General features: G+C 44.1%; 1 protein-coding gene across 2 annotated transcripts in view; it reads left to right on the top strand.

Moving 5' to 3' along the window:
- The window catches only part of Cacna2d3 (calcium voltage-gated channel auxiliary subunit alpha2delta 3), an 810,117-nt gene that overhangs the window by 408,434 nt on the left and 387,267 nt on the right, over window positions 1–14,416 (top strand). For both annotated transcript variants that reach the window (XM_021181598.1, XM_029469011.1), the window contains exon 10: window positions 13,824–13,913. In XM_021181598.1, coding sequence (XP_021037257.1) covers window positions 13,824–13,913 — 90 coding nt within the window. The remainder of the gene's footprint in view (window positions 1–13,823; window positions 13,914–14,416) is intronic.

The raw sequence follows: 14,416 nt of genomic DNA, 5'->3' as shown, positions 1-14,416 counted from the left end.
GCAGCATGGAAGTGTAAGCCGAATAAACCCTTTCCTCCCCAACTTGCTTCTTGGTCATGATGTTTGTGCAGGAATAGAAACCCTGACTAAGACAGGTATATACAAGACTTGAATTTACTTCATATCTGGTGATCCTTTAGTTCTGTGAAGTTGCTGTTATGGCCTTACCAGGCAAATGTCTTAGACTGTAGACATGATGATGGTCACTGGATTAATGATTGGAAAAATAAAATGCTGAAAATCTAAATACTTGTCAGTCAGGGACTAGTCAAATAATGTTGATAGATCCTTAAAACTACATGACTAAGCAGTGGATTTCCTGGTTCCCAGACTTGAATAAAAATGCAAAAGATGAATACAATTAAGTTTAATACTCATGTATAATTATGTCTGGCAAAATACAGAGGTCATTGTAATAAACACATTATAATTAAATATAAGTTTTATAAAACTCTACAGATCTTTAAAGTGAACATACAAAAGAAACCCCTAATTTAATTCTCTCCTGAGGTCACAAGCATCTACACACACACATCTTGGTATCTTGGTGCCCTTCAGCCTTGCCTGCAGGCCATATGGCTCCTAATGTGGGTGCCCACATGCCTGAGAGGTGATGGGTTTGTGTGGATGAGCTCACTGGCAACACACAGTGCTGTGTTCGCTTTGCATTCTCCCTGGGCACTGACTATAAACACACTTTTCTCCAGAGTCAAAGCATCTACCAACTTGGCATCATGGCTGGAATTAATCGAAACCCTGAGACTTCTGTCTCCCATCTATTCCAGCTCATGAAAGCAGCCTTACTCCAAGAAACACATTTACAAATCAAAGCCGCATAAAGTTTATAAAGGATAAACTTGGACCTTCAGAGAAGCCAGGAAGATGTGACAGGCAAGGCCTGCTCTTTCACACACACACTGTCATACTGTACTGGAACACAAACCAGGCCTCCTGTCAAGAAGCCCCTGGACTGTGGCTTTCTTCACAGCATCTGGACCTTGAGGTGGTCTCACATGTAACATGACATCAGGTCTTCTTAGACCCTTTGGTGGACTGGGTAGGGTGACTAGTGTGTCTCCTCTGGGACAACAGGGGTTCTTGTGGATGTGGGGGCCCATTTGAGAGACATCCCAGTTGAAAATCTCCTGTGCTAGGCTGGCTGCCATCATCTTACAGGGAATAATTAGTGCTTTGGCCATGGAGATGAAGCTGAAGCTGAACTGATGAACCTGCTATGAAGTAGCACGTGTTGTTCATGTCCAGGAGATCCATCTTGTGTCTAATTTGGTACTGGCTTTAAACAGCTGCTGCCTTTAGACACTTTAATTTGTTATCCACAATGAGAAGGAGACCCTAGATGGGTTCAGGGCAGTTCTATCAAAATTGGTGGGGTTTTTTTCCCCAAATTGCAAACAGCTGAGCTGACTGCATTCTGCTCGCTTTCTTGGGCCATTTGCTTTTCAGTTTTGAGAAACACCATGTCTCTACTTTTCCTTGTGGAATCAGATGGTAGCCTGATTTACTAGAGTCTGGGTTTGGAGATGGCTTTGCCCCAGATGTGTGCCTTTCTACTGTAAAATCTACTGACAAGCCAGGAGGTGGTGGTGCATGCCTTTAATCCCACGTGCTGAGGCAGAGGCAGGAGGATTTCTGAGTTTGAGGCCAGCTTGGTCTACAAAGTGAGTTCCAGGACAGCCAGGGCTACACAGTGAAACCCTGTCTTGAAAAACCAAACAAAACCAAAAACAAAACAAACAAACAAACCCAACAAAACAAAACAAAATTAAAAAAAAAGAATCTACTGACAATATCGGGTCCCAGATTCCTCAGTCATTGATACAGGGGATTTCTCAAGCTAAACAGGTGCCTAAGAGAATCAGCCTAGGTTTGAAGTTGGGTGGTAGGTGTATATTGCCAGGAGTACTCATGGAAGGACAGAGAACCCATGTTTAGAGTGAATTACCTACTTCTAGTAGTAATTAAACCAGATTAGAAGACAGTCATGGAAAACCCCTGTCTCTGATATATGGGCTTCTGTGGCTTGGATTTGGACTGTAGAGCCCCATGAAACCTTGCATGGAGAGCTCACAGTGAGACAGCCATGATGGCTGATAGACCATTCATCTATTTGGCTGAAGGACTGCAAAAAGCCACATTCCTGTTATAAGAAATGTGGTACCACATCTGGGACTGGCACTAAAATTTGGAAGACCTATACAGGGCCCTCATGATGAGCTCTGTGGTTGTTGATTTGATTGAATCTGGAGTTAACTAATATCCAGGCATCTGGGTATGCTTATGATAGATTTTATTTTCTTAATTAAACAATTTAAAGTTGGAAGATGTACTGGCTAGTTTTGTGTCAACTTGGGAAGTGTTTTCTGAGAGCACAGAGGCTGTGTTCCAGAGATAGCCAAGGTTGTACCTTGTGCTGTGGCTGGACTTAGTAATGTGTAAGAATTACCCAGGTGGTACTGGTTTTAAAGGCATAAAGAGGTCATGCAGAGCAGCTGAGGCTTGGCACTGTGAGAGGCCATGGAAGGTCAATGGTGAAGGTGCAGCTTCAGTTGTAATTGATGGCCCAGGACTAAAGGGGTCATGCAGTGTTTTGTAGATGCCAGTACCATGAGATGACCACCAAGAACAGCAGCAGCAGTGGAGTACAGGCATCTGGAGTCTAGAAGACAAGCTGTGTGCTACAAAGGACAGGGCTGGAGAAGTGACCCAAGCCCTTGGAGGAGCCCAGAAGATCGTGAGTTGGATCCCAGACATTGGACAGTTGGAGTTTAGTTTTTGCTTTTGATTGTGACTGTGCCCTGATGTTTTTCCCTCTTGAAGGAAGTGTTTGAGTGGAGCCCACAGTTAAGAGACTTTTAATTGTAAAAAGACTTTGGATTTTAAAAGAGATTGGATATTTTAAGGAGATTGAAATTTTAAGAATATGTAGACTGTGGGACTTTTAAAGTTATTTAGATCTTGGGGATGAATAAGAATGTAAAGGTTGAGGCTTACTAGTGATGTGTTTGTGTGTCAAGTTGACAAGGGGTCAATTGTACTGGCTGGTTTTGTGTCAACTTGACACAGGCTGGAGTTATCACAGAGAAAGGAGCTTCAGTTGGGGAAATGCCTCCATGAGATCTATTTGTAGGGCATTTTCTCAATTAGTGATCAAGGGGGAAAGGCCCCCTGTGGGTGGGACCATCTCTGGGCTGGTAGTCTTGGGTTCTATAAGAGAGTAGGCAGAGCAATCCAGGGGAGGCAAGCCAGTAAGGAACATCCCTCCATGGCCTCTGCATCAGCTCCTGCTTCCTGACCTGCTTGAGTTCCAGTCCTGACTTCCTTTGGTGATGAACAGCAATGTGGAATTGTAAGCTGAATAAACCCTTTCCTCCCCAATTTGCTTCTTAGTCATGCTGTTTTGTCCAGGAATAGAAACCCTGACTAAGACAGAAGACCCACTTTTAATTCAGAACTTTTGGGATGGGAAGAACCACCTTCAATCTGGGCCACACCTTCTGTTGGCGACCTATATAAAGGACATGGAAGAGTTTAGCTTACTCTCATTGCCTGCCTGTTCCTGATCTTGTTGGCAAGTTCATTCTTTCACTGGCATGAGAGCCTACTTCTTGGGGATTCTGGTGTATACCGAAGACCATTTGAGCTATCCAGCTTTGTGAACTGAACAACTACTTTATTCTTGGATCTTCTATTGGTAGACAGCCATTAGCCATTCTAATACATCCCCTTTTATATGTACACACACACACACACTCGTTCTAAAATGACTGTTCTTCTAGACAACCCTGACTAATACAAATTTGGTAGCAGATGTTGTTCTAGAACAACAGAAGTATAAAAATGATTATTTTAAGAATATGGAATAGGTTTTTCAATTTGCCAACACCTACAGTAACTGGAGCCTTTCCTAAAAGCCTGGAGAGTACAGAAAACCCATGTGGTAAACAATTGTTTCAACACATACGGAGACAAATGCATTTGATTATCCTGATTCACTAATTGTGAGAGGCAACAGATTTGGTGACTTTGTATAAAACTTGTGATGATTTGTGGGAAAGGAAGGAAAATGATGGTACTGGTCAGTTTTTCCTAACATCTCTGGATAAATCAATAAAGAAAATGAGTGAGCTCCATGGTAAAACTAACCAGCCAGTAGCATCTCAGAATACGGTGAAAGGCCACAGTAAACTCACGGATAATAATCAACATATTCAGATTTATATAAACAGCACAAAGGTTCTTCAGCGTGCCCTGGAAGAGAATCTTGTCTTCAGCAGCCACAGAGCTAAAGTTGTGGAAAATCAAATAGAGCCCTTATTATAAGTTTGGCTGAATATCAGTGAAAATTCAAATCCCAGCCTTAGAAGGTGTTGGATGTTAACATAATGGCATTAAAAAAGATGTCAAAGGTTTTCAACAGATGGCCTACTGAAAAGGAGCTGGATATGACTGATATCCCCTGGCTTAGTATCAGTGGAGGATATTTAAGGCTCAGGGAAATTGCAACACTAGAGTAGGTATGTATAAAACTTAATCCTCCACACTGGGAAGACCCAGAAGACATGCTCTTCACTAATAATATAAGATGCAAAAGTGTGAGAGGAGTAGCAACACATCTGAGGGGCTTTGTTGTCACCCCTTTCCTTGTGCCAGACCTGAGGGTTGGAAACATGGCTGAGCAGTTGGGTGAATTAAATATGATGGGTTATATTGAGCTCCAAAGTGGCAGGGGCAAGGTGAAAGCACTGAGTCACTTATAGGTAAGGTACTTTCATTCACCAAGACTGGCCTGGCTACATTTACTGCTGAATGACAGATCTGCAAACAGCAGAGACAAACACTGAGCCCAAGATATGGCACCATTCCCTGGGATGACCAGCTAGCAGCTTGGTAACAGATTGATTACATTGGACCTCTTACTCCATGGAAAAGACAATGCTTGGCCCTTACTAGAATAGATACTTATTTTGGTCATGAATTTGCCTTTTCTATGTGTAATGCTTCTGCCCCAAACCATTATTCGTCCACTCACAGAATACCTGATTGACCATATTGGCATTCCACACAGCATTGCTTCTGACCCAAGAACTCACTTCACAGCCAGAGACATGTGACAGTGGAGCCATGGTCATAGAATTCACTGGTCTTACATTGTTTCTACCATCCTGAAGCAGCTGACCTGGTAGAAAGATGGAGTGGCCTTTTGAAGACACAATAATTATAGTGCCCACTAGCATCCTGGATGGCTGGAACAGGGCTTTCCAGAAGGTGGTATATGCTTTGACTCCTCATCCAATATATGGTACTGATTTTCCCTAGCCAAGACCCCACATGTTCAGGAATCAAAGGATAGAAAAGAGAATAGTGCCACCCACTATCAGCCCTATTGATCCACTAGGAAAATTTTTTGCTTCCTGTTCTCATGGCCTTAAGTTCTGCTGGCCTAGTTTTGATTCCAGAGTGTCAAGCACCCCTGCCAGGAGACACACGAAGCATTCAACTGAACTGGAAGCTCAAACTTCCCATGACCACTTTGGCCTTCTGATACCTCTAAGCCAACAAGCTAAGAAAAGAATAACAGTGTTGGGAGGGGGGGGCTGATCTGGATTGCCACGGAGAATTGAATTGACTCTCCACAATGGAGGCAAGAAAATTTATGTCTCAAGCACAGAAGACCCTTTAGTGCATTTCTTGGTGCTACTATGTCCTGTGATTAAAGTCGATGAGAAGCTTCAACGGCCTCTGGGAAGGATAGCAAAATGCCGAGACTCAACAGGGATGAAGGTACTGGTCACTCCTCCAGGACAAGAGCCAAGACCTACTGAGATTCTTCCAGAAGTTGGAAGAGATATAGAGTTTGTAGTAGAGGCAAGTGGGTATAAGCACCAGCTAAGGCCACAGGACCAGTTGGAGAAATGAGGATTATAATTGACATTAGTGCTTCTGCCTTATTTTGCTATAAATATGTTTGTACAGATATTTATGTTTTCTTTACTCAATTTCTTCATCATGCAATATAACATCAGTTAAGAGAATCTCAGTGGTTATTATGTTTAAGTTTGAGATACTGAAAGAAGCCACCTATTCCATATTTATAATGTGTTTGTGGTTGGGTGAGGTAAAGTTACATCAGGCTACTATGATCTGGTTAAATATGTCTTTGCAATTGCATATGGGGTAGTTATCTCAGGTGTAAATATGATGTGATTATTGTTTTCACTTGGAAACTCATCATGGCATGAGGAGAAATGATTATGTGTCAAGTTGACAAGGGTGGACTTGTGATGTCTATTCTTGGTTGTTAATTTGACTAAGCCACTGGGTACTATGAGGGTTTGGGTGTTTTGTTTGTTTGATTTGGTTTGGTTTTTTGTTTGTTTGTTTGTTTTGCCTTAATTAAATCACTTGAAGTGGGAAGACCCACTCTTAATCCAGATCTCCTGAGGTGGGAAGACCTACCTTTAATCTGGGCCACACTTCTGCTGGCAGCCTATATAAAGGACATGGAAGAAGGAAGCTTTTGTTCTTTGCCTGCTTGCTCTTATATCCAGCCTCATGGACTGAACTATTGGAGTGTGTGTGTGTGTGTGTATTCATTCTATAAATTCTGTTCCACTAGAGACCCCAAGTAGTACAGCACTCTTAGAAAATCTGGATTCTAGTTTGTCAAAACATTCACCAGTGGGTGTTGAGGGAAACAGAGACACATTTCCCCCTCTGTCACATTCCATTGCCTGAGGAGTTCCACCAATCCTTTAGGGGCTTTCAGCTCTGGGTAAACTGAGATTTGTAACATTAAAGCAGGAAATAATTTCAAGACTAGTCAGTATGAAACAGAGTTGGAGGTTTGAATAAAAATATTATATAAACTTAAGTGTGAGGGTACTCAGAAAGACATAGCCAAGTGTAGGTATAGGCTTCCCAAAGGGAGACTATCAATTTCCTTATTAGACACAGGAAGCTTGCTGCTGTCAAGACACAGCCTAAATAGTTGCTAAGAAACCTTTCCCAATTTCTTCTCTTTCTTATTAAGTGAGATTATAGGGTAGCTTTAAAGCTGCCCTGGATGGAATCACAATCTGTTAAGAAAACAAAAACAAAAAAGAGCTTTCTAAGATCACTTGGTTTAGTGCATATTCTTTCCCTTAAATGGGGTCCCTGATAAACTTGCTAGAAGATTGTGGGTCTATAGCCTGGAAGGGAGAGAGGCTGTGCACACTGATTTGCTTGAACTGTTGTAACTTTGGGGCAGACAGGCTTCACTGAGACTCCAGCGGAAAGATCTCCTTTTCCCTCACATCCCTATAATTTCCCTGCTTTTATTTCCTGCCTCACCTTGAGTCACCTGACTATCACAATGCATGGTAACTACTAGAGCCAGGCACACTGAGGGACACTGGTGTCCTGGAGCTGCTCACCTGTGCCTCTGGGGTGTTGCGTGTACTCTGTGTGACTACAACAGTACGCACAGCGGATACCTAAGTTCCCCAGGTCTTTATCTATCATCTGTCCCATGGATCCGTGGGAAGTCACTTATAAATCACATTGCCAAACATGAAATTAGTAAGAGTCTTAGGATTAGGGAAGCCGTACACCCGAGCATCACACATGGGTCACCACATAGGACACTTGCCCATGCAATCATGAGATCATAGTTATAGACTTGAGCCTAAAGTCCCTGTACAGCTGCTGCATGCTATTCCTTACCAGATTTCATAGGATTCTCTAGAGGGTTTGATAGAATGGATAAATAATAAGGGGGATTTATTAGACTGTCTTATGTGATGCAATCTGGTTAGTCTGACATTGGCTGTCTTCATGTCAAAGAGGCTAGGAACCTCAGTTCATGAGGCTGGATGGATCGCTCATCCCAGTTGGGTGACAAAAGCCTAGGATTCCTGGATAGTTATTCCTGGATTCTGCTATCAGTGCAAGTGGCAGCAAGGTAGACAAACTGGACAGTAAGATGTGAGTGGGCCTAGTGAACTTGTCAGAATGACAGGAAGACCACACGAAGCCATCCAGGGACAAGGCAAAGGGTTGGATTCTGAGACTTCCTTTTTTCTAGCTACTGCCTGAAGATAGTACCCACATTTAGGGTGTTTCTCCACACTTTTAATAACCTAATCAAGAAAGTCTCAGAGGTTAACCTGGGGTTCACTTCTTGGTTGATTCTATATCCAATCAAGTTGGCAACCAACATTAAGCACCAAGCCAGAGAGCCATGTCAGGACCGTTGAGAAGGTATCCTGTTACAGAGATGGGGCTGAGCAAGCCATGGGGAGCAAGCCAGTAAGCAGCACCCCTTCGTGGCTTCTGCATCAGCTCTGCCTCCAGGTTCCTGCCCTGTTTCAATTTCTGTTCTGGCTTCCTTCAGTGATGAACAGTGCTGTGGAGGTATTAGCTGAAAAAACCCTTTCCTCTCCAACTTGCTATTTGGTCATGGTGTTTCCTCGAAGCAATAGAAATCCTAACTACAGAAGACACTTCCCAGGTTTCTTTTGGTCATGGCAATTTGTCACACCAGTAGAAACTAAAACAGGGATGCATGGGGGTAGCGTTGTCAGAGAGAGAATTATCAGTATGATTCTAACAAATCAAATGCAGGTAAGGGAGAGCCCATTGTCCTGGAGTCCTCCACTGGCCAGGATCTGGTGACTGTGTGAAGGAGATAAGCAGGCTCCATGGTACCTGCTGGCACTGGGCATGGGGAGCCATGCAGGTTTATCTCTCCAGGCAGTAAGCTGTGCTAATTGCTTTGGAAGCGAGGCCCTTTCCTGGGCAGCAGCATATGCCACATGAATTGTCTGAAGCAAAGATAAAAAGGCACCCTACTCTTCCTTTATTAACATTTAATAATACGACAGGGCTGTCGCTAATTGCGACCATCTATTTATTTTAATTTAGAAAAAGCATGGGGACTGGCCAACTTATGTCCACAATTGTTGAGCAGTTCCCAGCCTGGCAATTTAGAACCATCTATTCTGCTTTAGCTAGGCTCCTGAGGACCCTTGGGGGATTGTGGGTCAGTGAAATTAACCATGTTTGTATTTACTTAAAGTAACCTGGCCACTGAAGGGCAGGGTGTTACTTTCCTATGTATATTGTATTATAAAGCTGCAAATCAGGTTTTTGGCAACATTTCAAGTGTGTGTGTGTGTGTGTGTGTGTGAGCGTGTGTCTGCTAATGTTTTTATCTTCCTTATCTGCTCTCCCTTTAAGACAGGGTCTCTTCCTAAAACCTGTAGCTCACCAAGTGACTTGACTAGCTGGCTCATGAGCTCCTGAGAGACTCCTGTCTCTGCTTCCCTGTATTCTAGCTGAACTCAGGTTCTCATGCTTGTGATACAAGGATGTTAAGAAATAAGTTACCTCCATAGCCACTGACTTTCTGGCTTTCTTTTTTTAAACTTTAAATATTGATAATAAGCTTCCCCAATTCATCCTGGCTTTCCCTCTATTTGTGCAAGATTTGGAAACCTTTAAAGAACTCTAAATTAAGCTTCCACAGAACATGTGTGTGGAAGGATGCTTGTAGCCATGGCATGGTTGTGAGAACAGCTAGAGAATGTGGAAACAGGCTGGCAGCATCCTAAAGCTGGAAACTGATGATTGGATTTCACAGAACCTTAGCTCGCTACAAATCACTTCTTCCTCTGAGCATCCTCAGTAGGGTGCTGAATGGGTCCTAGATAAGTCACTCTGGCAGCTCATGGATAAACACCCTTGAGGAGTCCTGGTAGGCGTCAGACAGGGAAGTGAGTCTCACAAAGATAATGAAAAGCCAGGTCAGATTGACTTCACCAACGTGGATCAGACTTTGGGGAGTCTACTGCCAGGCAGCTCATTGTCAACATATACAAAACAGTGCAATTTGGGAAAATGTTTTCGGGCAAGCGTAAGTCCAATTCTACATGTAAATAAAGCTTACAGTGTGACAACATAGAAACTTGTTTACAAAGTACATGGGATTGAGAGAGTGGGTCCTATAGCCAAAAGAATCTAGTGTGGTATATGACTAATGGCATAGAAGTCAGCATGCCATAAAGTAGCTGTGACATCTTCTCTAAGAACGGGTCATGGTCTAGAGGTGGAAGAGTCTGAAATGATCATACCAAGGAATGAGGGTGAGGTCTGTCCTTTCAGATAACAAAAGGTCACCAGGTTCCTAACCACCTCCACTCTCAGCTTTGCTGGTGTTTATTTTATCTCTTCCACTGAGGAGACATCACTGTGTGATTAATATTGCTGGTACTCTTAGTACTTCCTGTGAGTACAAATACCTTGTGCGCTCTACACACCCTGGCTTTTCTAGGGACAGCAGCTCTGTTGCACTGTGATGTGATGGTCACTTCCTATCACAGTCCACTAGACACAGTCTTTTAGAGATTCTGAAATGAAAACAGTCTCACATTGCTTTCTTGTACCATAGTTCTCTTTGGTGAGTCATTCACTAGCCTAGCCCTTCTGAGTATTAAGTGGTCAAGCCCTGTTGTCATGTCCCAGTCTTTTCCCCTCCACCATGGACTTCTCTCCTTGGCTGTTTGCTTCATCCATATGAGTACTATTCCTGCAATGGCCAGGTGGCTGGTGGAACCCAGGTTTCTTTCCTCCTTGACTTCCCAGCAGCCTTACTGAGTGAGAGCCCTCTTCTGCATTACAGTAAATGTCCTGAGCCAATGCCCTTGTGTGACAGTGGGCGGTGCTCATAAATGAACCCATTTCTTGTTCTAGGATGCTATACTAGTCAGTTTAATAGTCAGCTGGAGATGACCTAGAACCATCTGGGAGGAGAGTCTTACTAAGGGATCATCTAGATCAGACTTGCATGTGGGCATATCTGTGTGGGATTGTCTTGATTGTTAACTGATATAGGAAGACCCAGCCCACTGTGAGTAGCACTATTCCCTAGGCAGAGGATCCTGATCAGTGCAAGATAGGAGAAAGCAGATAAACAAGCAAGGAAGGAAGCTCATGACTGTGGATGTGATATGACTAGCTGCTTGGGTTCCTGCCTGGGTTTCCCCTCAGTGGTGGACTGTAACCTGGAATTGTCAGGCGAAGAAACCTCCACTAAGTTGCTCTTTTGTTAGGATATTTTATCACACCAAACAGAAATGAAACTAGGACATAAAATGAAAATGTTGTCTCATTCAAACCACATAAAATGTGCTGGTATAAGAGAGTCAGAAGAAAAAAAAAGGGGCCTGGGTCCCATCCATATCATTAAGTGGTCTCTTGTGGAACAGAACCAATAGAAGGAATGGGGATTTGTTAGACTGGCTTAAGGGATGTAGTCTGAGCAATCCAACAATAGCTGTTTTCACACTACAGAGGCTGAGAGTCAGGTAAGAACTCATCCCATGAGTCTAGGTAGCTTGGCAGTCCCATGGTACCTCTGGGGGCTTAGGGGAGCCATGGAGAGGCACTGGCCTCAGTCTAGGTTAGAAGCCTGGGAAGCTTGAGGAACTGGGAAAGGAATTGAGAAGGCAAGCAGGGAGGAGGAGGCAAAGCTTTCCCTTGGACCTCCTTGTACCTGGGCTGTCACCAGAAGTCGCCTCCCACAGTTCAAGTGGATCTTCCCACTTCAAATAACCTGACCAAGAAAATCCCTCATGGGTATGACCAGCAGCTTATCTCTTAGTGCATTCCACATCCAGTCAACTTGACATCCAAGACTGATCATCATACTACATTAGGCTTAGCCTCACCATCCGTCATTGATAGGATGAGCCAAAATGGCTACTCTGACTCTCTTATCTTCAGGTTAGCACTGATCTGTGCAACCCTCTGTAATGATGGCAGTGTTCTTTCATGAGTGCTGATGATGAGGTAGTCTGTAGCCACAAGGGGGTAATGAGCACTTGAGAATGTGCAGTGAGCTATAGAGGAGCAGGGTTTTAATGGTGGGTAATTTTAATTCAGCTTAAATGTCAGGAGCTATAGGCTGCCCATGGCTACCAAAGTGGGTAGAGCAGCAATCAGTGGAATTGCATCCTGGGAACTAGTTTCCTGGAAGGCACCTCTGTGTACAGTGGTGGGGCTGACAGTTAAATGCAGCTCTAGGAGCAATGAGTGGATCTGTTTATGTTAACGAAAGAAGGGTATAATACGGAACGGGGGAGAGAAGAAAGAAACAGAGAATCCTGTATCTATGGATATGCACTACTATATGTATCTATATATGTATACTATATGTATCTATATGTATGCACTACTTGGAAGATCTCTCAGAGGAAATATTTTTTTCTACTAATGTATGAATCATATTTATGACAGGAAAAAAAAAAAACTAACCAAAATGAACTGACCTTGTTACATAGAACACCTGAGCCCACCTATGTTCTGTGTTTGTTCCTTTTGACTTTCATGTCCAACAATAAGAGCAGCCCTTGCCTTAAGCAGCATGTGACACATAGCTGCACATGGATCAAGGGAAGAATGAAATGGTAACCATGCGGTAGAACCGGGTGACTGGGCACTGCTGGACATGTGATGCTATGACACCAGGTGGCCTCATAAAGTGGAGCCTAACCATAATGATACAGCCCAGCGGCCAGTTCAGGGTCAGCTTCTTGGTACAGAGCGTGGGGAATGTACCGCAGTGGGAGGGTGCTTGCCTAGCATGTGCAAGCCTAGAATCCATCCTCAGCACAGACCCTCAAAACAAATAAAAGTCCAGTCCAGGCTCAAGCATGCTGTGTGGCACTTGGCTCCTCATGGGCCATACTTCTTTGAAGGATTCCATAGTTACTTTCTTATAAGGCTGAGGCTGGACTTCTGGACAGAACAAGAATAAACAGAAGAGACTCTGGGCTGCTACCAAAGAGGTTCCTTCCCTTTCTTACCATTCCCTGAAGTTCTTCTGTGTTTCTAGTCTTCTCTACTTTGCCATGAGTACAGTTTTATGATAAGATCTGTGTAATCCTTGCATTTTCGACATAACTAACGGAACAATTACTATCTGTACCTGCTGTGTGATAAACCCAGGAGATAGAGTCCTGCTTATCTTGAAGAACTAATCAGTTTTAGTGGAAGTAGAGTTTAATTAGTTGTTTATCAGGAGTGCTGAAGGCATAATAGATCTGAGTGTATAGGGTATCAACTTGAGGTTGCAAACTGAGCTGGTTAACAGAGATGCTGGGGAAAAGCTGCTTATTAAATTGTTCCTACAGCTTGTTCAGGTGCTTATTCACACAACCCGGGACCACCTGCCTATGGGTGGCACCATCCACAATGGGCGTGTCTCACCTTATACACACTTGAGATACCTGGAAAGAGGAAACCTTAATTGAGAAAATGCCTCCATTAGAACGGCCTGTGGACATGTCTGAGTCTAGGGGACATTCTTGACTAATAATTGGTACTGTAGGGTCCAGCCCACCGTGGGTGGTGCCACCCCTAGGCAGGTGGTCCAGGGTTGTTAGAAAGCATCTAAATAAGTCTTAGGAACAACACAGTGAGTAGCCTTCCTCCAGAATCCCTGCTTCAGGACCCTGCCTTGAGCTCCTGCCCTGCCTTCTTTCAGTGATGGTTTTTGATCTGGGAGTTGAAGGATGAAATAAAGTAGCACAGTTGTGTTCTGGTCAGAGAAATATATTCAGACACAGTGGAGGCCCTGTGGACTGGTCTGAAAAGCAAATGGCCCGAGGAAGCCTCGTAAGATAAGAAGGGGTGGCATCAGCACTGACCCCAAGAAGCAGTTGGGAGTATGCCAGAAGAGCTGGGGAATGAACTGATAGTAGGTTCCATGAAGAGGAGACACTTACAGAGTTAGAATGGATTTTTCTGCATTCTTGTTTCAGCACTTCAGGGAGCATTTGGACAAACTTTTTGCCAAAGGGATTGGAATGCTGGATATCGCACTGAACGAGGCCTTCAACATACTGAGCGATGTAAGTACACCTTCTACCCACTTTTCTCAGATGCAGCCCTCGATGGGGTTTGTAGAAAGATGAGGTTAGTGGTACTTTCTGACCTGGGGTGCTCTGAGAGGAACAGGCACAGACTGGGATTCCACCACATTTGGATCAGGGTGTGAGCTCTGCAGAGCAACGCTGTTGTCATTTTGCATGTGAGCAAATGGAGGGTCAGGGTGGTGAGTCCCTCAGCAATGCACAACTGGAGGGTCAGGGTGGTAAGTCCCTCAGCAGTGCACAACTGGAGGGTCAGGGTGGTGGGTCCCTCAGCAATGCACATCTGGAGGGTCAGGGTGGTGGGTCCCTCAGCAGTGCACAGCTGGAGGGTCAGGGTGGTGGGTCCCTCAGCAATGCACAACTGGAGGGTCAGGGTGGTGGGTCCCTCAGCAGTGCACAGCTAGAGGGTCAGGGTGGTGGGTCCCTCAGCAGTGCACAGCTGGAGGGTCAGGGTGGTGGGTCCCTCAGCAGTGCACAGCTGG

The sequence above is a fragment of the Mus caroli genome, chromosome 14, assembly GCF_900094665.2.
Source record: "Mus caroli chromosome 14, CAROLI_EIJ_v1.1, whole genome shotgun sequence".
NCBI classification, from domain to species: Eukaryota; Metazoa; Chordata; class Mammalia; order Rodentia; family Muridae; genus Mus; species Mus caroli.
This window is presented reverse-complemented; position numbering and strand designations above follow the sequence as displayed.